At 46.8% G+C, this 24,691-nt stretch overlaps 1 protein-coding gene across 2 annotated transcripts in view; it reads left to right on the top strand.

Moving 5' to 3' along the window:
• The window catches only part of ATP9A (ATPase phospholipid transporting 9A (putative)), a 172,302-nt gene that overhangs the window by 74,533 nt on the left and 73,078 nt on the right, over positions 1 to 24,691 (top strand). For both annotated transcript variants that reach the window (XM_031004838.3, XM_031004837.3), the window contains 7 exons: positions 540 to 634; positions 3,840 to 3,920; positions 5,506 to 5,581; positions 17,283 to 17,359; positions 19,120 to 19,280; positions 22,184 to 22,326; positions 23,353 to 23,465. In XM_031004838.3, coding sequence (XP_030860698.1) covers positions 540 to 634; positions 3,840 to 3,920; positions 5,506 to 5,581; positions 17,283 to 17,359; positions 19,120 to 19,280; positions 22,184 to 22,326; positions 23,353 to 23,465 — 746 coding nt within the window. The remainder of the gene's footprint in view (positions 1 to 539; positions 635 to 3,839; positions 3,921 to 5,505; positions 5,582 to 17,282; positions 17,360 to 19,119; positions 19,281 to 22,183; positions 22,327 to 23,352; positions 23,466 to 24,691) is intronic.

The raw sequence follows: 24,691 nt of genomic DNA, 5'->3' as shown, positions 1-24,691 counted from the left end.
CTCTTTAATTGTCACAACATCTCTACAGGGTCAGTGCTGTTCCTATCTCCACTTTTACACACGAGGAAACTGAGGCTCAGAGAGGATAGGCAACTCTCAGGGCACAAAGCTATTACGTGGCAGAGCCTGGACCTGCACTCAGCTGATTTGGGTCCTGAGAAGGTGCTGGCGAAGCCTGGCCAGACGGCTCGGAATGCTGGTCACCCTGTGCTCGTCCCCGTTCTATCTCCCCATTGAATCTTTACAGCAAGCTTGCGAAGTCTACGTTTCTCCACATTTTACAGACACTAAAGCTTGACAAGTCCAAGAAACTAGCTGGGGATCCCACTCAGAGGGAGTGGCAGAGTGAGGATTTGAACTCTGAGCTTTTTGACCCCAGAGCTTATTATGGAAGAAGTGGGAGATAGGATATGTATTTTCCCTTGTGGTCGCTGGCCATTAGTTGGCTGTTTTTACAAGGACCAGAGCAGACGCTGCCCAGAGCTGCCAAGGGAAGGGTGCTTGAGGTGCAGGTGATGGCACCCGACTTCCTTTCACAGGGTCATGCTTCTTGCGGACGGATCAGCTGGATGGGGAGACGGACTGGAAGCTGCGGCTTCCCGTGGCCTGCACGCAGAGGCTCCCCACGGCCGCCGTGAGTAGCTTTCCCTGCAGAAGCCCGTGCGGGCAACCTGTCTTAGCAGGGTTCTGAAACCCAGATACCTTGGGGGCCGTCCCTTGGCATGGGACGGCAACTGTGAAGTGGGGCCGGTAGGGGAGCATGGAGTCCTGGAGAGCCCCTGGGACTAGTTGGCTTCCCTGACGTGGCCAAAAGCAGACCCCCGAGTGCAGGGAGTGAGCTCTCCCGCGGGAGGCTGAAAACCATAAGGAGCCTTGCCAAGGGGCCTCACCAGAATTGAAAAGGTAAGCCAGAACATGCCACTCCTCTGCTCAAAACCTGCGAAGGTAGGCCAGGCTCAGCGGCATGCACCTGTAGTCCCCGCTCCTCAAGAGGCTGAGTCGGGAGGATTGCTTAAGCCTGCAGGTTCGAGGCTGCAGTGAGCCATGATTGTGCCTGGGAATAGCAACTGCACTCCAGCCTGGGCAGCATAGTGAGATCTGTATCTAATAAAAGTAATAACCATAAAATAAAAAAAAAACAATCCTCCAAAGATTTCTCATCTTACTGAGAATCAGTTCTGCGGTGCTTGCTGTCGTCTTCAGCTCCTTCCCATTTGTCTCTGCTGAGGCTCCGACCTCAGTGCCTGGCCCTCTCTCCTCTGCCTTCCAGCCTGTCGGGTGTGTCATTCTGTCCCTGGATGTTTACTGTTGCCATTTCCTCCACTGGGAGCCCTCTGATCCCTGGCGAGTCTGCCTGGCAGGGCATCTCCACACTCCACTGAGCTTTTGCTCACGAGTCTCCTTATCGGAGAGGCTCTTTCTGCCCACCTCTCCCTGCATCCCTGCTTCACTCACTTCCAGGCAGCGTCCCTGCGGGTGGGTTCTTCCTGTTGTATTCTCTGCCGTATCCCCAGTGTGTATGACGGGGTGCAGGTCCTGGCTGAGAGGATGGCCGCAGTAGTTGGCCATGTGTAACTTAAGTGCCCAGTGAGTGGTATGCCGCCACTGTGGTCTGGAAGGATGAAGTGGAACACAGAAGCTTCCCCTGTGCTCACGTCACATGGATCGAAGCCACTCCTTACTGTGTCCCCTGAGGGAGGAGGAAAGTTCCATGTCTTGGCGGGATTGACGTAATAAGAAATGTAGCCACCCTATGAATGATTTTTCATGGCTAATAAAAAGTGAAATAATACCATTATTACTGTTAATTTTAAACCGGGAATTTTATTTTATTATTTATTTATTTATGAGACGGAATCTTGCTCTGTCACCCAGACTGGAGTGCAGTGGCGTGATCTTGGATCACTGCAACCTCCACCTCCTGGGTTCAAGCAATTTTCCTGCCTCAGCCTCCCGAGTAGCTGGGATTACAGGCACCCGCCACCACGCCTGGCTGATATTTGTATTTTTAGTAGAGACACGGTTTCACCGTGTTGGCCAGGCTGGTCTCAAACTCCTGGCCTCAATTGATCCACCCGCCTCAGCTTCCCAAAGTGCTGGGGTTACAGGCATGAGCCACCACCTCCCAGGGGCTCTCCAGGACCCCACGCTCCCCCTCCGGCCCCACTTCACATGATGGTGGCTGCTACAAGTCCTCAGGGGCTCCTAGCCAGTAGTTGGAAACTCACTGTTCTAACAGTGACTGCTGCTCCCCCTGACTGTACCTGTCTTACGCCACTTCACATATGCTGCTTTGAAATGTAGTTTTTGCCAAGATCTTTCACTTTTGGGCTTTCTTATCACCTAAGGTTGACCTCTTGTTTGCTTTTTAAAAAATTGTGCTAAAAGACACATAACATAAAATCTACCGTCCTAACCGTTTTTAAGTGTACAGTTCAGTGGCATGAAGTACATTGACCTTGTTATGCAGGCATCAGCTGTGTTCATCTTTGGAACTTTTTTCATCTTTCAAAACTGGAACTCTGGACTCATTAAGCAGTAACTACATTCCCCCCTCGGCCCAGCCCCTGGCAAGCATCTTTCTGTTTTCTGTCTCTATGAATTAAACTACTCTAAGTTCCTCCTATAAGTGGAATCACCTAGTTTTTGTCTTTTTGTGACTGGTTTATTTCACTTAGCATAATGTCTTCAAGGTTCATCCGTATTGTAGCCTGTGTCAGAACTTCTTCCTTTTTAAGGCTGAGTAATATTCCGTTGTATGGACAGACCACACTTTGTTTATCCATTCATCCACTGATGCTTGTTTGAGTTGCTTCCACTTCTTGGCTGTTGTGAATAATGCTGCTACGTATATGGGTGGACAGATGATCACTTCAAGTCCCTGCTTTCAGTTCTTTTGGGTATATAGCCGGAGGTGGAATTGCTGGATTATATGGTAGTTTTCTGATTAATTTTTTGAGGAAGTGCTGTTTCCGTAGCTGCTGCACCATCTTGCGTTCCCAGCAACAGTGCACAGGGCCTCCACATTCTCCACATCTTCATCACACTTGTTTTTGTTTTTGTTTTTGTTTTGATAGCAGCCATCCTTACGGGTGGGAGGTGTTCTTACTTTTTTCAGCTCTTCCGAGAGGTTTATACAGAGTAGATGCCCAGTAACCATTTGTTGAATGAGTATTTTCTTTTCTTTTTTGAGACGGAGTCTTGCTCTGTCGCCCAGGCTGGAGTGCAGTGGCGCGATCTCAGCTTACTGCAACCTTCACCTCCTGGGTTCAAGCGATTCTCCTGCCTCAGCCTCCTGAGTAGCCGCAATTACAGGCACGCGCCACCATGCCCGGCTAATTTTTTTGTATTTTTAGTAGAGACAGGGCTTCAACATGTTGGCCATGCTGGTCTCAAACTCCTGGCCTCAAGTGATCTGCCCACTTCGACCTCCCAAAGTGCTGGGATTACAGGCATGAGCCACTGCACCTGGCCTGAATGAGTATTTTCAATGGTACAAACAGGTCTTGCAAGCCAGAATTTAGCAGAGGAGGGTCTGCCACTTTCCAGGGTATTTATAGGTGTGTAGCATCACCCCATCAAGTCTGGAAAGGGCTGAGTAAACAGAGAAACAGGGGTCTTCACTGTAGAGTCTGTCAGGGTGCTTTGAGATACTGTATGCTGCGACTCCTCAACTTACTTAACAGAGGACTTTCCTCTTCTTTCCACCTTCCCTGTAATTTTGAGGGGCCATTTGCTGTGTGTGGGAAATATAGTTGCTTTGGAAACATAGTGGATGCCTCCTGAAGTCTTGCATTGTGAACTGACTTTGACTCCCAAATGTGCCTTCTGTTGAACAGGACCTTCTTCAGATTCGATCGTATGTGTACGCAGAAGAGCCAAATATTGACATTCACAACTTCGTGGGAACTTTTACCCGAGTAAGTGAGCTTCCTTCACATGGGATCCTGTCACCGGGAGTGTATAAGGGATGAAGGCCAAGAAGTACTGACAGTTCTTTGTCAGGAAGTTGTTTCATGCCAGGTGGGGACATAAAGAAGGCACCACCTTGAAAGCCAGCGTATTGTTTCTCAGTAAGGTCGACACAACTGGAATTTTCTTCCGGCCTTGGAGCAGCTTGAATGACCTGACAACTTAGAGCAAGCATTTGCTGCAATTCATGTGAACGCTGGCGTCTGAAAGAGTTTTTCTTTCTCTGTCCTTCAGGTGGATCTGTGTCCTCTGTTGTTTTTTTTTGAGATGGAGTCTTGCTCTGTTGCCCAGGCTGGAGTCCAGTGGCACCATCTCAGCTCACTGCAGGCTCCGTCTCCCGGGTTAACGCCATTCTCCTGCCTCAGCCTCCCAAGTAGCTGGGATTACAGGCGCCTGCCACCGCGCCCAGCTAATTTTTTGTATTTTTAGTAGAGACGGGTTTTCACGGTGTTAGCCAGGATGGTCTTGATCCCCTGACCTTGTGATCCGCCCGCCTTGGCCTCCCAAAGTGCTGGGATTACAGGCATGAGCCACTGCGCCTGGCCTTTTTTTTTTTTTTTTTGAGACGGTCTCCTTCTGTCGCCTAGGCTGGAGTGCAGTGGCGCAATCTTGGCTCATTGGAACCTCTGCCTCCCGGGTTCAAGTGATTCTCCTGTCTTAGCTTCCTGAGTAGCTGGGATTACAGGTGTGCATCACCACGCCTGGCTAATTTTTTGTATTTTTAGTAGAGACGGAGTTTCATCATGTTGGCCAGGCTAGTCTTGAACTCCTGACCTCAGGTGATCCACCCACCTTGACCTCCCAAAGTGCTGGGATTACAGGTGTGAGCCACCACACCTGACTTTGTCCTCTTTTATTCATACAAATCCTATCTGCCATTTTCATAATTTTTAAGCCACTTCCAGACCTTTCAGAAGAGAAATTTAATTTGGATTTAATTTGTTTTAGGAGGCCTGGCGTGGTGGCTCACACCTGTAATCCCAGCACTTTGGGAGGCTGAGGTGAGCGGATCTCCTGAGGTCAGGAGAATTGCTTGAACCTGGGAGGTGGAGGTTGCAGTGGGCCGAGATTGCGCCACTGCACTCCAGCCTGGGTGGCAGAGCGAGACTCCATCTCAAAAAAAAAAAAAAATTATTTTAGGAATATGGGTCAACAGGTTTCTAGAACCCATATTACATTGTCCACATTCTCTTTCTATAAGCCACAAACAAAGCTGGCCTGCAAACAGCCTGATTGGTTTGCTTTTACGTTTTGATTCTTACCTCATAAAACATTTTTCAGTGCTAAGAGGCCTGCGCTTCTTAAATCACAGGCCAACTTTTTCACGTATTTCTGTGGGAGATGAAAACCCCAAGGGCAGTAGTGGAAGAGCTTGGCCCTCCCCTCATGGTGGAGCCGTCGGCTTCCAAACTGGGCTTCCAGTTTCATCGGGGGGAGCCTGTCTTTCTGTCTCGAGCAGACCAGGCTAGAAGCAGCCTGTGGATTCTGGGGAAGCTTTGTGGGGTGAACGTGTGTCCGTTTGGTCTTTTCCAGGAAGACAGCGACCCCCCGATCAGCGAGAGCCTGAGCATAGAGAACACGCTGTGGGCTGGCACTGTGGTCGCATCAGGTGAGGCGCCATTTTGAGGAATGTGGTAGCAATTTGAAAAGGAAAGAAAATCCTTTTGTAATTAGAATAATCATCTGTCAGTTGGAAAAATGAGTGCTCGGTCAAATGGCATTTTCCACTTGTTCCGACACCTCCAGGGAATTAAACTGACATCTAATTGCAGCTCGGACACTTAGAGACGCCTGGAGGAGAAGCCGGCGTGGCCTGTGGACCTTTCTGCAGCGTCCATTCTGGCAGTAGCTCTAATTGCCTCTTCAGATTGACATTCTAATCTGTACCAGAGGGGGAGGCAGCCTGGACGTTCTGGCTGGAGGCTGTGTTTGTAGGGTATGTCGCGCTGGGACTGCCAGCACCGGGGCCCTAGGAAAGGGCATGGGCTTGAGCTGGAGCTTCTGTGTTTAAACACCAAGAGGAAGTGGATATTGGTGCCTTTCTTTTTCTTTTTCTCTTTTTTTTTCTTTTCTCTTTTTTTGAGACAAGGTCTTACTCTGTCACCTAGGCTGGAGTACAGTGGGACAATCTTGACTCACTGTAGTCTCCGCCTCCCGGATTCAAGCAATTCTTGTGTCTCAGTCTCCCAAGTAGCTGGGATTATAGGCCCCCACCATCACGCTGGCTAATTTTTGTATTTTTAGTAGAGATGGGGTTTCACCATGTTGGCCAGGCTGGTCTCAAACTTCTGACCTCAAGTGATCCACCCACCTCAGCCTCCCTAAGTGCTGGGATTACAGATGTGAGCCACTGCACCTGGCCCGTTGGTGTCTTTCAGTGCTGGGATGACACTGATCAGGACTGCATGGGCTGAATATGACCCCCGATAGCAGTGGTTAACATCAGCGGCATGCAGCCCATGTGTCAGGCCCTGTGCTGGGTGCTTATGTGTGTTACACACTGCACTTAACCCTCCTAACGGCACCATGAGGGTAGATACTATTATTCATATTATGCCCATTCTGCAGATGACGGAACTGAGGCTGAGTAGGTTAAGTAACTTGCTCTGAGGTCACACAGCAGGTAAAAGGCAGAGTTGGAACTTGAACCTAGGCATTTTGCTCCAGAAACAGAACTTACTGTGTAGCCATCACTTTTCTTATATTTCATGATATCGTTAACTTAATAGTATAGTTAGTATTATAATTCTACTGCTGGTGACTTTCTGTCTTTACTATTAGATGAATCAATTTTTTCCTCTCTTCAAACATAGTATTCTCCACTCCCCACCATCAAGCCGTTTTACTCTGCTGGTTGCTTCTCTCTTTCATTTATTCATTCATTCATTCTTTCTTTCTTTCTTTCTTTCTTTCTTTCTTTCTTTTTTTTTTTTTGAGACAGGGTCTCATTCTGTTGCCCAGGCTGGAGTGCAGGGGTGCAATCATGGCTCACTGCAGCCTCAAACTCCTGGGCTCAAGCAGTCCTCCTGCCTCAGCCTCCCAAACAGCTGGGACTACAAGTGCATGCCACCATGCCCAGCTAATTTTTAAATACTTTTTTAGAGATGGGGGTCTCACTCTTGCCCAGGCTGGTCTCAAACTCTCAGACTCAAGTGATCCTTCTGCTTCAGCCAAAACGCTGGGATCATAGGTGTAAACCACCTTGTCTTTTCCTTCTCTGTTGCTCTCTAGTACAGTAGTAGACACTCGATTAGGATCCTGTGTGGCAAGGAGAGGGAATGAAGCAGCACAAACTATCCCCGGAGTACCGTGTGTCACCATCCACACATGCACTACTTAATACAAATAGGCAGAGGTGCACTCTCCCTTGAGGTTTTTTTTTGCTACATTTCATTTCCACTGCCTGCCTTTATTTTCATCATACTTTGGTACGTCTCTCAGTCCCCCTGATGACTAAAGAGCGAGAAATTCTGCACGGTCATGCCTGGGCCACGCCTGGGCACAGCCACCCAGGGGACGCAGCATGCAGACGTTCACATCCTGCCCCTCCTTGCCACTTTCCACCCATGTCACCTGAACCAATTTTTTCTTGCTTTCAAGTCATTTATTAACAAATAATTAATTACTCTTTTTATTCTTTGATAATTTGACTGAAAAATAATTATCTCATTCAGTTTGAATTTCCTAGATTACCTGGCAGGTGGTCGTATTTGCATCTGTTTCTTTTGTTTCTTTGTAAGTTACTAGTTGGCTTAAAAAAAAAAAAAAAGTCTCTCTGTGGCCCAGGCTGGAGTGCAGTGGTACCATCTTGGCTCGCTGCAACCTCCGCCTCCCAGGTTCACGTGATTCTCCTGCCTCAGCCTCTCCAGTAGCTGGGATTACAGGCGTGTGCAACCACCCCTGGCTAATTTTTGTATTTTTAGTAAAGATGGGATTTCACCATGTTGGCCAGGCTGGTCTCGAACTCCTGACCTCAGGCGATCCACCCGCCTCGGCTTCCCAAAGTGCTGGGGTTACAGGCATGAGCCACCGCCCCAGCCTACTGTTTTAATTTTGATTTAATTGCAAATATAGTTGAATGTCTTTCTACCTGTCAGCTAATTCTTAATATTCTGGTCTATCTACTTTCCATTGTGGTTCTTCTTTTTCTCATTACTTTGTTAGAATGCTTTATAGAGGAAAGAATATCAACCTTTCACTTTTTGTGGGTTATACATATTTTTTCAGTTTTTTGTTTGTTTTTTGTTTTTGTTTGTGATGGGCTTTATTTTCTTTTACCATATAGAAATTTAAAATTTTTTTATTGCCTACATTTTCTTTTTTTTTTAATTATACTTTAAGTTCTAGGGTACATGTGCACAACGTGCAGGTTCGTTAAACATTTGTATACATGTGCCATGTTGGTGTGCTGCACCCATTAACTCGTCATTTACATTAGGTATATCTCCTAATGCTATCCCTCCCCACTCCGCCACCCCATGACAGGCCCCGGTGTGTGATGTTCCCCACCCTGTGTCCAAGTGTTCTTACTGTTCAGTTCCCACCTATGAGTGAGAACATGCTGTGTTTGGTTTTCCGTCCTTGCGATAGTTTGCTGAGGATGATGGTTTCCAGCTTCATCCATGTCCCTACAAAGGACATGAACTCATCCTTTTTTATGGCTGCATAGAATTCTATGCATAGTATTCTATTCATTTTCTTAATCCAGTCTATCATTGATGGACATTTGGGTTGGTTCCAAGTCTTTGCTATTGTGAATAGTGCCACAATAAACATACGTGTGCATGTGTCTTTATAGCAGCATGATTTATAATCCTTTGGGTATATACCCAGTAATGGGATGGCTGGGTCAAATGGTATTTCTAGTTCTAGATCCTTGAGGAATCACCACACTGTCTTCCACAATGGTTGAACTAGTTTACAGTCCCACCAACAGTGTAAAAGTGTTCCTGTTTCTGCACATCCTCTCCGTCACCTGCTGTTTCCTGAGTTTTTAATGATCACCATTCTAACTGGTGTGAGATGGTATCTCATTGTGGTTTTGATTTGCTTGCATTTCTGTGATAGCCAGTGATGATGAGCATTTTTTCGTGTCTGTTTTTCTTTTCTTTTCTTTTTTCTTTTTTTTCCCCTGAGACTGAGTCTTGTTCTTGTTTCCCAGGCTGGAGTGCAGTGTTGTGATCTTGGCTCACTGCAACCTCCACCTTCCCAGGTTCAAGTGATTCTCCTGCCTCAGCCTCCCGAGTAGCTGGGATTATAGGGGCCCGCCACCAAGCCCAGCTAACTTTTTTTGGATTTTTAGTAGAGTTGGGGTTTCATCATGTTGTCCAGGCTGGTCTCAAACTCCTGACCTCATGATCCACCCGCCTCAGTCTCTTAAAGTGCTGGGATTACAGGCGTGTGCCTATGTTTTCATAAAAACAGGATGGCTGTTGGAAGGCCATATACATTTTATGTTTCGATTCACCCAGGAAACTTGCCTCCTCTTCTTCATGCTCCTGATAATCTTAACTTACATGTGTACCTAGCCAGCAGTGTGTTTGGCTTTCTAATTTTTGCCCATGTGATAGACATTGAACAAATTTTAGCATATTGATTTGCCTTTAGAAAAATTATTTGTGCAAACATCTTCCTTTATGTTTACTATTTATTTGTATTTTCTTTTTTTTTTTTTTATTTTTTTTTTGGAGATGGAGTCTCGCTCAGTCGCCCGGGCTAGAGGGCAGTGGCACAATCTTGGCTCACTGCAAGCTCCACCTCCTGGGTTCACGCCATTCTCCTGCCTCAGCCTCCCTAGTAGCCGGGACTACAGGCGCCCGCCACTACGCCAGGCTAATTTTTTTGTGTTTTTAGTAGAGACGGGGTTTCACCGTGTTAGCCAGGATGGTCTCGATCTCCTGACCTCGTGACCCACCTGTCTCAGCCTACCAAAGTGCTGGGATTACAGGCATGAGCCACCGCGCCCAGCCTGTATTTTCTTTCCTTTTTTTTTTTTTTTTTTTTTTTTTTGAGACAGAGTCTCACTGTTTCACCCAGGCTGGAGTGCAGCGGTGCGATCTCGGCTCACTGCAAGCTCCGCCTCCTGGGTTCACGCCATTCTCCTGCCTCAGCCTCCCCAGTGGCTGGGACTACAGGTGCCTGCCACCGCGCCTGGCTAATTTTTTGTATTTTTAGTAGAGATGGGGTTTCACCGTGTTAGCCAGGATGGTCTCAATCTCCTGACCTCGTGATCCACCCGCCTCAGCCTCCCAAAGTGCTGGGATTACAGGCATGAGCCACCGCGCCTGGCCGTATTTTCTTAAATATATGTGTGAATGACCACTTTGTGTCCTGTGCCCATTTTTTCTGCTTATGGGTTGGTTTTTAAAAAATAATTTGTAAGAATTGTTTATGTCATAAGAATATTAATATTTTATTTGTTGCCTTAATTGCAATGACTGTTTCACTTGGTCTCATTTGTTTTTTGGAACTAAAGTTTGCAGTTTTTATCTAGTCAGACCTATTGATCTTTTTTCTTTTCAAGACAGGGTCTTGATCTGTCACCCAGGTTGTTGTGCAGAGACATGATCAGGGCTCACTGCAGCCTCGACCTCCTGGGTTCAAATGATTCTCCCACCTCAGCCTTCTGAGTAGCTGGGACTATAGGCGCACCTCGCCACGCCTGGCTAAGTTTTTGTATTTTTTGTAGAGACAGGGTTTTGCCATGTTGCCCAGGCTGGGATCTTTTGTTTCTTTATGGTTTCTGTTTTTTGTGTCATGCTAAGAAAATTTTCCCTGCTCTAAAATTATAAAAATATCCACTGACTTTTTTTGGAGTGTTTATATAGTCTTACATTAAAATACTTGCTTTAAGTAATAGAGTTAGGAGAACTAACAGGCAAGGGAATATTACCTCAGGTCAGACTCCAGGCTCCAGACTCTTAGGCCCAGTCTGCGTTTCTGGCCCCGTGTGAACAAGCAGCCTTATGGGGAATGAAAGTGTAAAACGAGGCTGGGTGCAGTAGCTCACACCTGTAATCCTAGCACTTTGGGAGACCAAGGCAGGAGGATTGCTTGAGTCCAGGAGTTTGAGACCAGCCTAGGCAACATAGTGAAAACCCATCTCTACAAAAAATAAAAACATGGCCAGGTGAGGTGGCTCACGCCTGTAATCCCAGCACTTTGGGAGGCTGAGGCGGGCGGATCACAATGTCAGGCGATCGAGACCATCCTGGCTAACACGGTGAACCCTGTCTCTACTAAAAATATAAAATAATAATAATAATAATAATAATAATAATAATAATAATAATCAGCTGGGCATGGTGGTGGGCGCCTGTAATCCCAGCTGCTCAGGAGGCTGAGGCAGGAGAATCTCTTGAACCTGGGAGGCGGAGGTTGCAGTGAGCTGAGATCGCACCACTGCACTCCAGCCTGGGCGACAGAGCGAGACTCCGTCTCAAAAAAAATAAAAACAAACAAACAAACATCCAGGTGTTGTGTTGTGTGCCTTTGGTCCTAGCTATACAGGAAGCTGAGGTGGGAGGATTGCTTGAGCTTGGAGGTCAAGACTGCAGTCAGCTGTGATCACCAGTGTACTCCAGTTTGGGTGACAGAGAAAGACGCTGTTTATTATTATTATTTTTTTGAGACAAAGTTTCGCTCTTGTCCCCAGGCTGGAGTGCAATGGTGCGATCTCTGCTCATTGCAACCTCTACCTCCTGGGTTCAAGCGATTCTCCTGCCTCAGCCTTCTGAGTAGCTGGGATTACAGGCATGCACCACCACACCTGGCTAATTTTTTGTATTTTTAGTAAAGATGAGGTTTTACCATGTTGGTCAGGCTGGTCTTGAATGCGGTGACTCAGGCCTGTAATCCCAGCACTTTGGGGGGCCAGTGCGGCTGGATCACCTGAGGTCAGGAGTTTGAGACCAACATGGTGAAACCGCATCTCTACTAAAAATACAAAAATGAGCTGGGTGTGGTAGCGTGCACCTGTAGTCCCAGTTACTTGGGAGGCTGAGGCAGGAGAATTGCTTGAACCTGGGAGGCGGAGGTTGCAATGAGCCGAAATTGCACCACTGCACTCCAGCCTGGGCGACAAAGCGAGACTCCTCAAAAAAAAAAAAAAAAAAGAAATTTAGGATGGGCTATAGAGGAAATGGGAGAGAGTTTTATGTATTTCCTTTGAAACCAGTAAAAAGGAAAACAGTTGAGCTGAGCTGCAAATGCAGAGAAATCTGAGGTGGAAGGAGCAATGTTGGAAGGGCTTGTCAGTCTTAGTCTCAGAGGTGAGCAATACTAATTAAGTCTTCACTTATCACTTACTTTTAATTGATGAAGTGTTTTGCTGCCATTTTCTTAACTTGGTCTCATAACATTACATGAGGACGTTTAATGGGATGAGGCACTAAGTCTCAGGTTAAGCAACTTGTTCAAGTTCATGCCTTGGAGAAGTCATCTCCTGGGAGGAGAGTGGAAGGCATATTGGCATCTTGAAGAAGAAAGATATTTCAGACAGTTCATGGGAGATGCCTTGTGGAGTTAAAGATACATTTTCCCTTGTCTGAATTCCTCTCTGTGTGCTCGGTTATTTTGGAGGGGGGGTGCAGTAGGGGAGGGAGACCACAGCAGTGATCTGATGGCATTGCCTGCCCTGCCTCTTAGTGGGTGTATGATTTGGAGTCAGTATGAGCAGCTGGGCATTGACTGCTTCCTTAATTGGCCTCAGTTTCCCCTGCATCTCACTGAGTAGACATCTAATTGCCCTCTGATTCTAATGTAAACACAAGCCATTTCCTTCTAGTTCTCAATGCCAGGAACAGCCAGCAAGAGTCGTCTTAATTATGTGAGATTTCACTTCTGTGTTCCCTATAGGCTGTAACTCTTGCCTCTCGGTTAACAGGTCTGCTGTTATCTGTTGGAAGTTTAAAAAAAATAAAAAAGCTTGCCAGGCGGTGCTGAGGTCCGTCTGTATCAGCTGGCGTTAATCTGTAGAAGATGTGGTTGCCATGGTAGCCAATGCAGGGCTGCAAGGCTGAGGCAGCACAAGAGTGATGGATAAGGGAAGGGATGGAGGAGGACCAGGGGCTTGGCAGAGAAGGTGGCCTGGATGTTACAGAGCCCAGGTTGAGGAACAGCCACCTCTTAGAAGGTGAGAAGAACTGGTGCTCTAGCCCAGTTCTTCTCAAACTTGTAGTGGAGAGGGACCAGTTTGTTGGGTTTTCCCCCTAATGTGTAGAAGATCAATTTGTGGTCCTGCCTCTGTGCATGAGTAATATGCAGCTACACTATGTGCACCTTGCCACAAGTTTTTTTTTTTTTTTAAGACAGTCTCACTCTGTCGCTCAGGCTGGCGTGCAGTGGTGTGATCTCCGCTCACTGCAACCTCCACCTCCTGGGTTCAAGCTATTCTTCTGCGTCGGCCTCCCCAGTAGCTGGGATTACAGGTGCCCATCACCACGCCTGTATAATTTTTATATTTTTAGTGGAGACGGGATTTCACCATGTTGGCCAGGCTGGTCTCGAACTTCTGACCTCAAGTGATCCAACCGCCTCAGCCTCCCAAAGTGCTGGGAATACAGGCGTGAGCCACCGTGCTCAGCCCACAACAGTTTGATAGTGCCTCCATGGTCTGTACCCCATTTGATGAGACGACTACTCTGATCACATGCTCGAATATTGCAGCAATACTTAATTGCTATAAAAATTTCCAAACGCTGATTCTCGGGTTCAGCATTTATTTTGTTGTGGATGAGGAACAAAGGGGTCACAGAATAGCCCTGACCCCAGGCAGCACCACACTGTTCCAGAGAGTCAGTTAGAACTCCGTGAAATGCCTGACCATGACCTCTTGGCCTTTTGGAGAAACCAGATGGACACTGGCTGGGAGAATGGAAAGGGCTGCGTGGCCTGCAGGCTGCAGAGGGTGGGAGTGAAGAGAACCTTGAGAGCAAGGAGGGGCTGCAGAGGTGACAGCAGGGGAAGGAGGGGATCAGAGGCCTGGGGGTGGATACTTTCGGGTCAACAGTTACAAATTGGGCAGAGGATTTAAAGGAGTGGATAGTGGCGGATGGGGACCATGGTGAGCTCAGAGCACGTGCCTGTCTAAGAGGTGGTTGTTCCTCAACACTCCCTGGGTGTAGCATGAGGAACGTGGACTTAGTGTCATCAGATCTTCCACTCTTCCAGGAAAAGCCAGAGATCTCTTTTTTTAGAATTTTTTTTTTCTTGACAGAGTGTCACTCCGTCACCCAGGCTGGAGTGCAGTGGCGTGATCTTGGCTCACTGCAACCTCCGCCTCCCAGGTTCAAGCAATTCTCCTGCCTCAGCCTCCCAAGTGGCTGGGATTACAGGCATGAGCCACCATGCCCGGCTGATTTTTATATTTTTAGTAGAGATGGGGTTTCGCCATGTTGGCCAGGCTGGTCTCAAACTCCTGACCTCAGGTGATCTGCCTGCCTTGGCCTCTCAAAGTGATGGGATTACAGGCATGAGCCACCATGCCCGGCCTCATTTTTTTTTTTTTTCAGATAGGCAAGCTCCTGAATTTAAAAGTGGCCAGTTATTCAGAACCTTGAAAGCACCGTGCAGACCAAGCCAAGGCGCATCTGGTGTGTGCATCCTCTCCGGTTGGTGGTCTCACTGAGGATGAGGCTGGGGTTTGGATCCTGTGGAGGCAGAGCCTGTGTCCTGAGCACAAGAAGGCATGGGATGGGAAAGGCCATTTTCAGCAGCATTTGATGGCATCAAGGTTAGCCAGGCCAGACGTAGGGGGCACTCCCTTTGGGGTCCCCCTTGTTACTGGGGCCCTCTCTAACCCTGGGCTCTGGGGATTGAGGCTGAGCTGCATCTGTATAGGAGTGGATGCAGCGGTCGTGTGGTCATTCCAAGCTCAGCCCGGGCTCGGTTCCCACTGTCCAGCCATCTGCTGTGGTGACAGGGGCCTGAAGGGAGGGGCTGCCTGTGTTCACAGGAGCCTGCCATCTGCCGAGAAGCCACTGCAAGCTCTCCCTGGCCTGCCATCTGCCGGGAGCCTCCCTGGAAGGGAACTGCATTGTGCTGGAGAACATTGTTTGCCTGGCTGAGTGTGTTAGACCCTGGAAGGACTTCAGCGCCTCCTCCTAGGGCTCTTTGTCCAGGACGTGGTCCCTTCACTGCATTTGGGGGCAGGCTCTTTACTGCAGATGTGCTTCAGCCTCTTCGGATTTTTGTATCTCCTGACGGTGGCATTCCTGAGAGTGAGGGGGAGAGAGCGCAGAGAAAGAGGTGTTTTCTCTTTCTGGCAGAGACCAAATTGCTTGTATTCCTGGGATCTTCCCTGAGAGCTTGGCAGGGCTGGCTCCTTCATGTTCCAAGTTTCGGCTCAGATGACGTGAATGGAGACAGTACAAACTGCCTGCCCCCCACTGCCCCCTGCCCCCCGCCCCGCCACCCAGTCCTGTCTGTTTCTCCGCTTGACTTGACTTTCAGCCTAGCGCCGCTCACTCCCTGTGGTGCCGTGTTTCTTGGTTTCCTTCTTTACTGTCTATCTTTCCTGCTGTGTTGATTTTCTTGGCACACACTGAGAAGGGGAGAGAAGTAAAATTTTGACAGATACTGCCAAATTTCTCTCCAAAATAGATCACACCAGTGTGCACGTCGGCCAGCAGTGTGTACCATAGGATTTTTGCCAATCTAATTGGGATAAAAATGATTTTGCTTTTTTTGATTATTTACTAGATTGAGCATTTTCCTCTTGTTCACTGGCCATGTTGATTTCTTGAGTAAATTGTTGACTTTCAAAGGATTCATGCCTTTTCTTACTGTGTCTGGAGGACAGACAGGGTGGGGGAGTTCTTAGGAAAGAGTTGTCCTTGGGACAGACATCCCCAAATGGGCAAGTTAGACTGAAAGGGATCAGGTTTAGCAGGAAGAATGTGCTCTAAAAAGAAGCATCTGTTTCCAAGTTTCCATAATAGTAAATGAAGGTAGGAATGTTCTAGGCACTTCTGGAAGCCTGTTATGACCAGGGGCACAAACGGCAAGCCACCCCTTTCCCCAGTCTCCTTCCGTTAGAAGCCGCTGGGCCCTGTAGACCAGCATTCACCAGTACAAGTTTTGCGGTAAAAGGAGAAGGCTCTGGGTCTTCACTGTTCCATGAGGTAGCTACTAGCTCATGTGGCCATGAAATAGGGCTAGGGAGGGTGGGCGCTGTATTTAATTTAACTGAATTTAAACTCAAAGGATTTTCAGTGGTTAGTGGTTGTTCTTTTGGTCAGTGTAGCCACAGATCATTGGTTTGGCCCCAATGTAAAACCTCTGATGTTCTCATAGTGTGGCTGTTGGGTCGGGCAAGGTGGCTCATGCCTGTAATCCAAGCACTTTGGGAGGCCAAGGTGGGAGGATCACTTGAATCCAGGAATTCAAGACCAGCCTGGGCAACATAGTGAGACCTCATTTCTACAAAAAAAAACAAAAATTAGCCAAGCATGGTGGCATGTGCCTGTGGTCCCAGCTACTCAGGAGGCTGAAGTGGGAGGATCGCTTGAGCCCAGGATGTTGAGGCTGCAGTGAGCTATTAATATGATTGTGCCACTGCACTCTAGCCTGGGCAACAGACTAAGACCCTCTCTCAAAAAAAAAAAAAAAAGAGACCGGGCGTGGTGGCTCATGCCTGTAATCCCAGAATTTTGGGAGGCCGAGGCAGATGGATCAGTTGAAGTCAGGAGTTCAAGACCAGCCTGGCCAACGTGGTGAAACCCCATCTCAACTAAAAATACAAAAATTGAGGCTGGGCGTGGTGGCTCATGCCTGTAATCCCAGCACTTTGGGAGGCTGAGGCAGATGGATCAGTTGAAATCAGGAGTTCAAGACCAGCCTGGCCTACATGGTGAAACCCCGTATCTACTAAAAATACAAAAATTAGCCGGGTGTGGTGGCAGGTGCCTGTAATCCAAGCTACTCGGGAGGCTGAGGCAGGAGAATTGCTTGAACCCAGGAGGTAGAGGTTGCAGTAAGCCGAGATCACGCCATTGCATTCCAGCCTGGGGAACAAGAGTAAAACTCCACCTCAAAACAAAACAAAACCAAAAGTTAGCCAGGCATGGTGGTGCACGCCTATAATCCCAGTTATTGAGGAGGCTAAGGCAGGAGAATCGCTTGAACATGGTGCTAGGCTTTCAGTGAGCCCATGTTGTGCCACTGCACTCCAGACTCCAGCATGGGCAACAGAGCGAGACTGTGTCTCAAAAAAAAAAAAAAAAAGAACTCAGTCTCTCAAGAGGATCAGACTCTTCTATTTGCAAGCCCGCCTGTCTGTATTAATATTTCTTTTCTTTTTTCCATTTTAGGTACTGTTGTAGGTGTTGTTCTTTACACTGGCAGAGAACTCCGGAGTGTCATGAATACTTCAAATCCCCGAAGTAAGGTGTGTACGAGGTCATGGGGTACATTGACCGGCTGTGGGCTGGTTGGTTCTGGTGGGTGAGTGACGAGATATTAAAATAGGAACACCTAAGAGTGATTTTTATACAGACATATTATCTTTTCATGCATATGTGTGTGTGTGTATACAATAAATACATATACAATACACATATATAATACAGTACATAAATATGTAGTTACATGTTTGTGGATATATGACTTTTTTGTGCCTTTTTTTTTTTTTGAGACAGGGTCTCGCTTTATTGCTCAGGCAGGAATACAGTGGCTTGATTTTGGCTCACTGTAACCTCTGCCTCACGGGCTCAAGCAATCCTCCCAACTCCACCTCCTGAGTAGCTGGGACTATAGGCATGTACCACCATGCCTGGCTAATTTTTGTATTTTTAGTAGAGATGGGGTTTCACCATGTTGGCCAGGCTGGTCTCAAGCTCCGGACATCAAGTGATCCTCCCTCCTTGGCCTCCCAAAGTGCTGGGATTACAGGCGTGAGCCATGGCGCCCAGCATTTTTTGTGCTTTTAGGTTAAACTATGGAGCACGTACGGTTTGCACGCCTTGTGTTTCACCCTTCACATGCATCTCATTTCATCCTCATAACAGCCCTGTGAGTGCATGCTTCCTTTATCCATGAGAAACGGCTTCAGGAAGCACCGTGCCCTGTCCAGGCTACACAGTAAGGACGGGGCAGGCCCATGTGATTCAAACCGTGACCCGCCATCACAGCTTACCCCTCCTCCAATTTTTAAGAGTCAGAACATTACAGAATAATGTCTTTTGTCAGTAGCAGGAAGGAATACTGTGTCTCCTAAACTTCAGTCATGGTCGCTCCACCATTAGACGTTACAGCCATCATTACAACTATAAAATCGTTTGTTTAATGTTTTAGCCTTATCCTGGGGCATGTTTCTATGAAGTTATGGATATGATTTGTTACTTTTTAAAAGACTAGACATGAAAATAAATGTATTATTATTAAAATAATAATGTCCAGGGCCGGGCACGGTGGCTCACACCTGTAATCCCAGCACTTTGGGAGGCCGAGGCAGGTGGATCACCTGAGGCCAGGAGTTGAAACCAGCCTGGCCAACATGGTGAAACCCCGTCTCTACTAAAAATACAAAAATTAGCTGGGTGTGGTGGCAGGTGCCATAATCCCAGCTTATCGGGAGGCTGAGGTAGGAGAATCGCTTGAACCCAGGAGGTGTGAGCCAAGATTGTGCCCTTGCACTGCAGCCTGGGTGACAAAGCGAGACTCCATCTCTAAATAAATACATAATAAAATAATGTCCATTAATGCACCACCTAAAAATCAGGTGCCACCACTGGTGTGCGCCCCAGACTTTCAGGCACTGCCGAGTTGGTGTTGGGTAGGGTGCTAAGAGTTTCGGATCTGAGTCATTTTACAAGGCCAAGGGCACTCTGCAGGGTGGTGGAGGCTATTCAGCGCACAACCCAGCCAGCACAGCAGTAACTCGCTGATACATTTCCAAGTGTAAATCTTCTTTAGTTGTAAACATTTTTTTGAGTTTTCGGAATTCTTTGAGTTCCCTTGGATGCCTGTTATGGACTCCAGCCCATGGAAGCAGTGTTCTTAGACCAAAGATATGAGGATCGATGGATCCCACTGTCCTACCTGGGATAGAGGTGTTTGTAGGGGAAGGACCAGCTCTCCGGCAGGCTGAGTTAGTTGAGTTAGTTGCACCAGCTAATCTCAAGCCCTGGTTTGTGCTTCGTCCCACAGATCGGCCTGTTCGACTTGGAAGTGAACTGCCTCACCAAGATCCTCTTTGGTGCCCTGGTGGTGGTCTCGCTGGTCATGGTTGCCCTTCAGCACTTTGCAGGCCGTTGGTACCTGCAGATCATCCGCTTCCTCCTCTTGTTTTCCAACATCATCCCCATTAGGTAAGCAGGCGACGAGCTTGAGTTTGGCTGCCGTGACGTCTTCTTCTCTTTACTCATTCAAAGATGACGGTTCTGTGGCTTTTATTATTATTATTGTTTTCTGAGATGGCGTTTTGCTCTTGTTGCCCAGGCTGGAGGGCAGTGGCGCGTTCTTGGCTCACTGCAACCTCCACCTCCCAGGTTCAAGTGATTCTCCCGTCTCAGCCTCCTAAGTAGCTGGGATTACAGGCATGTACCACCACGCCTGGCTAATTTTTGTATTTTTAGTAGAGATGGGGTTTCACCATGTTCGCCAGGCTTGTCTTGAACTCCTGACCTCAGGTGATCTGCCTGACTCAGCCTCCCAAGGTACTGGGATTGTAGGTGTGAGCCACCACGCCCATCGGCTTTTAGAAGGAGCAGATCTCTTTGTAGAGTGAGGACCAAGAGCAATCAGAGTCAGGAGTGTGAACCACACTGAGGCTCTAGCACCAGAAGATCACATTCCTCCACAAGCCATCCTTTCTTGAATCAGAGATCTTTCCTTGCCTTGCCTCCCTATGCTAGGGATGCCATTTAGAGCTGCTGTCATCAGCCAGCTCTGCAAGGTTGATAGTGGCTGTTGGGACTTCTGTGTTGAGAAGGATTCTGAGCCTGCATCTGGGCTCAAAGGGAATTGGTGTTGTGATTGACAGCAGTGTCTGCTGTAGATGTGCAATGAAAGCTTGGTGGCACATGCCAGTCGTTTGCCTACCTGATTTGGAGGTTGAATAAATGGTTATTTATTTATTTATTTATTTTTGAGATGGAGTCTTGCTCTGTCGCCCAGGCTGGAGTGCAGTGGTGCGATCTCAGCTCACTGCAGCCTCCACCTCCTGGGTTCAAGTGATTCTCCTGCCTCAGCCTCCTGAGTAGCTGGAATTATAGGCTCCTGCCACCATGCCTGGCTAATTTTTGTATTTTTAGTAGAGTTGGGGTTTCACCATGTTGGCCAGGCTGGTCTGGAACTCTTGATCTACCCGCCTCAGCTTCCCAAAGTCCTGGGGTTACAGGCGTGAGCTACTGCACCTGGCCTGGTTTTTTTAAAGTGATATAAATAATAGATTTTCATAGTAGAAAAAAGTGAAGGCCTGTATTAGCAAAAGAATAAAATATAAATCACCTCTGCTCTCACTACCAAGTGATAATCATTGGTAATACTTTGGGATATACTTTTTTCTAGAGTGCTTTTGATTTTAGAAAAAGGGGAGTTTGGTCTACTAAAATCTGCCTTTACAAAAAAATTGGAGCAGTGTGTTTTGAATAACTTTTCACATCACTTGTATGTGTGTCCCATCATTTTTTAGAGCTGCTCTGTGATGTGGGTTAGCAGTCTACTTTTCCCCATATTGTTCTGTTTGCTTCTACTTTTTCCCCATGATAATTAGTAAATATTAAATTATATATTTTTTCCCTGAAACTTTCAGTGCTTATACTCTCTCTTATACTTGATACATTATCTTATATTTTGTCTTGCTATTTTGCATATTTAGATCATCTTGGTGAGAATTTGTCTTTTTCTGGGGACAGAGATTGTCGTTTTGTGTAAAACAGTGTGACAGGGACAGGGGGACTGTGCTCAAGTCAGCGTGCTCTGGATGGTGGATTCAGAGGATAAATACATCCACTTTAGTGACTTGACTGCTAGCAAAACAAGTATTCAATCTAAGTGACGTGGTAGCCTTCAAAGTTCTACCTGTAACATGATTAAAAATTGGTGAATCGACTCTTCATTTGTCCCAGGGCTAGCCAGTAAAATGGCAAGCAATTTGATTAGTTTATAGGATGATGAATTAATGTGAAGACTTCTATTTACTTTATGCAGTAAAATTAAATTTCAAAATGAATATAATACATACAATGGAATACTCTTCAGCATTCAAAAGGAAGAAAATTCTAATGCACCTTACAGTGTGGATGAACCTTGAGAACGTTATGCTAAGCAAAATAAGCCAGAAAAATAAGCCCCCCGAAAAGTCAGAAAAAGTATATGATTCAGCTTACATGCAGTGTCTAAGGTAGTTAAATTCTGGCCAGGCGTGGTGGCTCACGTCTGTAGTCCCAGCACTTTGGGAGGCCAAGACGGGTGGATCACTTGAGCCCAGGAGTTTGAGACCAGCCTGGGCAACATGGTGAAACCCCATCTCTACTAAAAATACAAAAAAATTAGCCTGGCGTGGTGGCACACACCTGTAATCCCATCTACTCTGGAGGCTGAGGTGTGAGAATCGCTTGAACCCGGGAGGCAAAGGTTGTGGTGAGCTGAAATAGCACCACTGCACTCCAGCCTGAACAACAGAGTGAGACTTCGTCTCAAAAAAAAAAAAAAAAAAAAATCAGTCAAATTCATAGAAATGTAAGTAGAGTGCTGGTTGCCAGGGGCTGCCAGGGCTAGGGTTGGTGGAGGATGGGGCGTTATTGTTGAATGGGTGTGGAATTTCAGTTTGGGAAGTTGAAAGAATTACGGAGGTGGATGATGCTGATGGCTGATAACATTGTAAATGTGCTCAGTACTATAGAATGGTCAATTTCCTGTTATGTATATTTTACCACAATTAAAAAAATGAATATAGCATGAAAAATATATTAGCTTAAGGGATCAGTAATTTTTCTAAAAGGTGAGATGGAAACCACTACTCTTTCTGTATTTTAAGTGACTTCAGTGCATAACGTGAGCTTTGTGACAATAATGGGTTTGTTCCATGTGTGACTTGACGGTGGTGCTGGCTCTTGCTGAGTCTGTGCGTTCAGCTCCGGCAGTGTGCTTCTGCAGGGAGTGAGTCCGGATGTGATGGCACACATGTGTTTAGAGTCCATGGTTTTATAAAGATACAAGGAGCCTTACATCTGTCCTGTTAACCTGTTTGCTCTGGTTTTGTGCCTAGTTTGCGCGTGAACCTGGACATGGGCAAGATTGTGTACAGCTGGGTGATTCGAAGGGACTCGAAAATCCCGGGGACCGTGGTTCGCTCCAGCACGATTCCCGAGCAGCTGGGCAGGATTTCATACTTACTCACAGACAAGACAGGTGAGCTGCTTTCTGGGACCTGCGCAGGATTCCTGGTGAGAGAAGATGCCTGAGGGCTTTAGCTGAAATTCTTGGGCTCTCTCTGGACATATGAGAGATGCATGTTGCTGCTATTTTATTCCCTTCATCTTTTGATGAAGATTCTTTGGTGATGAAGATGATGATAACAGCAGCAAACCCTTACTGACGGTGAATTATGTGCAGAATACAATTCTGGGGAGTTTCAGTGCAGTCACTCCTTCAGTCCTCACCCAAACCTTGTGGGTTAGGTAGTGTTTCTGTCCCCCTTCCACAGATGAGGAAATGTGGCCCAGAGAGGGTAAGTGACTTGTCACTGGCGCATAGTAGCCGAAGCAAGCTTTAACTCAGGCAGTCAGGCCTGATCTCTGACCACATCCTGATACTGCTACACAACTTAATGCCTGTTTAGGCATTAGGCTTCAGAGTGGTGAAGAGCAAGGATTGGGAGGGGGAAGATCTGGTTTCAGCCTCATCTCTACCACTTAATGTCCGTGGGGTAGAAGGGAAGCTAATGCAAAGAACCTGGGCGGCTCACCACATCAGAGAAAAATGAGGTTTCTGGAAGGAGAGCAACCAGGAAAGTTCTGGACAAGTCAGCATTAGGACCCTCCAGGTGGTCTCTGTAGGGCTCTGCCATTAGGGATGTATCTTTCTACTCAAGGGTCAGAATCCTTCAAGATAGAATCTAATTGCTGTAGTGTATGTCATTTGTCACCCTCTTGGCCAACGGAATGGGCCAGGCCCCTGATTGACAGTCCTCTTGGGCCACCTTAGGGAATGGGCATGGTGTGGTTAATTTCCCCTGGGAAAGCTAGGAAGCCATTTTCAAAAGGGGAATGGGATTCTAGGCAGGCAAAATGCTGCAGGTGTCTTCCCCAGCAGGGACAGTACTGACCGCAGTGTGTGACATACAGCAAACTCTCCAAAGATGGCAGCTGTCATTACTGTTAATAATAACAAACATCCTGAGAGACAGGCTGGCCACTCATTTGTCTCGTGTTTTAGGCACTCTTACCCAGAACGAGATGATTTTCAAACGGCTCCATCTCGGAACAGTAGCCTACGGCCTCGACTCAATGGACGAAGTACAAAGCCACATTTTCAGCATTTACACCCAGGTAAAGCCTTCCATTTCAACACCCAAAACAATTCTTTGGCTTTTTTTTTTAACAGCTATATTGAGATGTAATTCACAATACTGTACAATTCACCCATTTCAAGAGTACAATTCGTTGTTTTTTTTTAAGCATATTCAGAGTTGAGCAACTGTCACTGCAGTCAATTTTATGTTTACCCCAAAAAGAAGCCCTCTACCCGTCATCAGTCACTCCCCAATACCTCCCTTCTATACCCATGACACCCACACTTCCTTTACACTTTGAATAAAATTGCAGTTGGGGTCCTTCCCCGTCTTCCCCATCTTCAGGGCTAATCTGCTCCGCTGAAGTGCTGATGGACATTAGGAAAAACCTGTGAGAAAATTATATGCCCAATAAATAGAACCAGAAGGAACCTGCTGGTTGATTATACTTCAAGTTTACGACCACGTTGATGTTTTCCCTTTCCCTGGCTATGACCTGGAGCACCAATAACAAATGGTTTGTTTGTGAAATAATCATGACGTTATTGATTACCTTTAGTTTCTCATCTACATTCAACTCAACAATCATGAGGAAGAAATTAGTTCATCAGAGATGACTTGCAGTTTATCTGTTCCTACCTTTATTTTTCCTACCAAGTTTCCCAAAACCAGTCACTTTTCAGAGAAAGTATTACTGGTAAATATCCTAATATTCCTAAAGTGTTAGACCGGTGGGTCCCCACCTTGGCTGTGTGTCAGAATTGCTGGTGGAGTTTCAAAACAACACAGAACAAAAACGAGACATTTATTTGGGCTTGATACCCTGGAGATTCTTACTCATTAAGACTTAGGGCAGGGCGTGGCTTTGGGTTTTAAAAGTAAGACAAACACACCCCTTGCTAGTTCTGAGGCACATCCAAGGCTGAGCCAGACCGCGTTAGACCAGCTCCATGCTGCAGCACTTGTCTGGAGATAACAAGAGAATAAGGAGGTCATATTTTGCTTAAATTCGTCGAAATAGAGAACATTCCCATAGTCAGAAGACCAGTAAGAAATATGAATGAATTATCTCTGTATGCAGGTTAAAGGCAGAATCCCTGAATACTTCTTAATACGGTCATAATTGACATTTAATTTTCTGGAACATTTGTCAGCGGGCTGGATTTCCAGGCTGTCTCCTGAAAATGGCAGAGCAGGGGACAGTGTGACAGTGGGAGTGGATGTTAAGTTAGAACAGCTGACTTGACACAGTTCTTGTCATCA

This window comes from Gorilla gorilla, chromosome 21, assembly GCF_029281585.2.
Source record: "Gorilla gorilla gorilla isolate KB3781 chromosome 21, NHGRI_mGorGor1-v2.1_pri, whole genome shotgun sequence".
NCBI lineage: Eukaryota > Metazoa > Chordata > Mammalia > Primates > Hominidae > Gorilla > Gorilla gorilla.
Note: the sequence above shows the minus strand (reverse complement) of the source record. Positions and strands in the feature narration are given on the sequence as shown.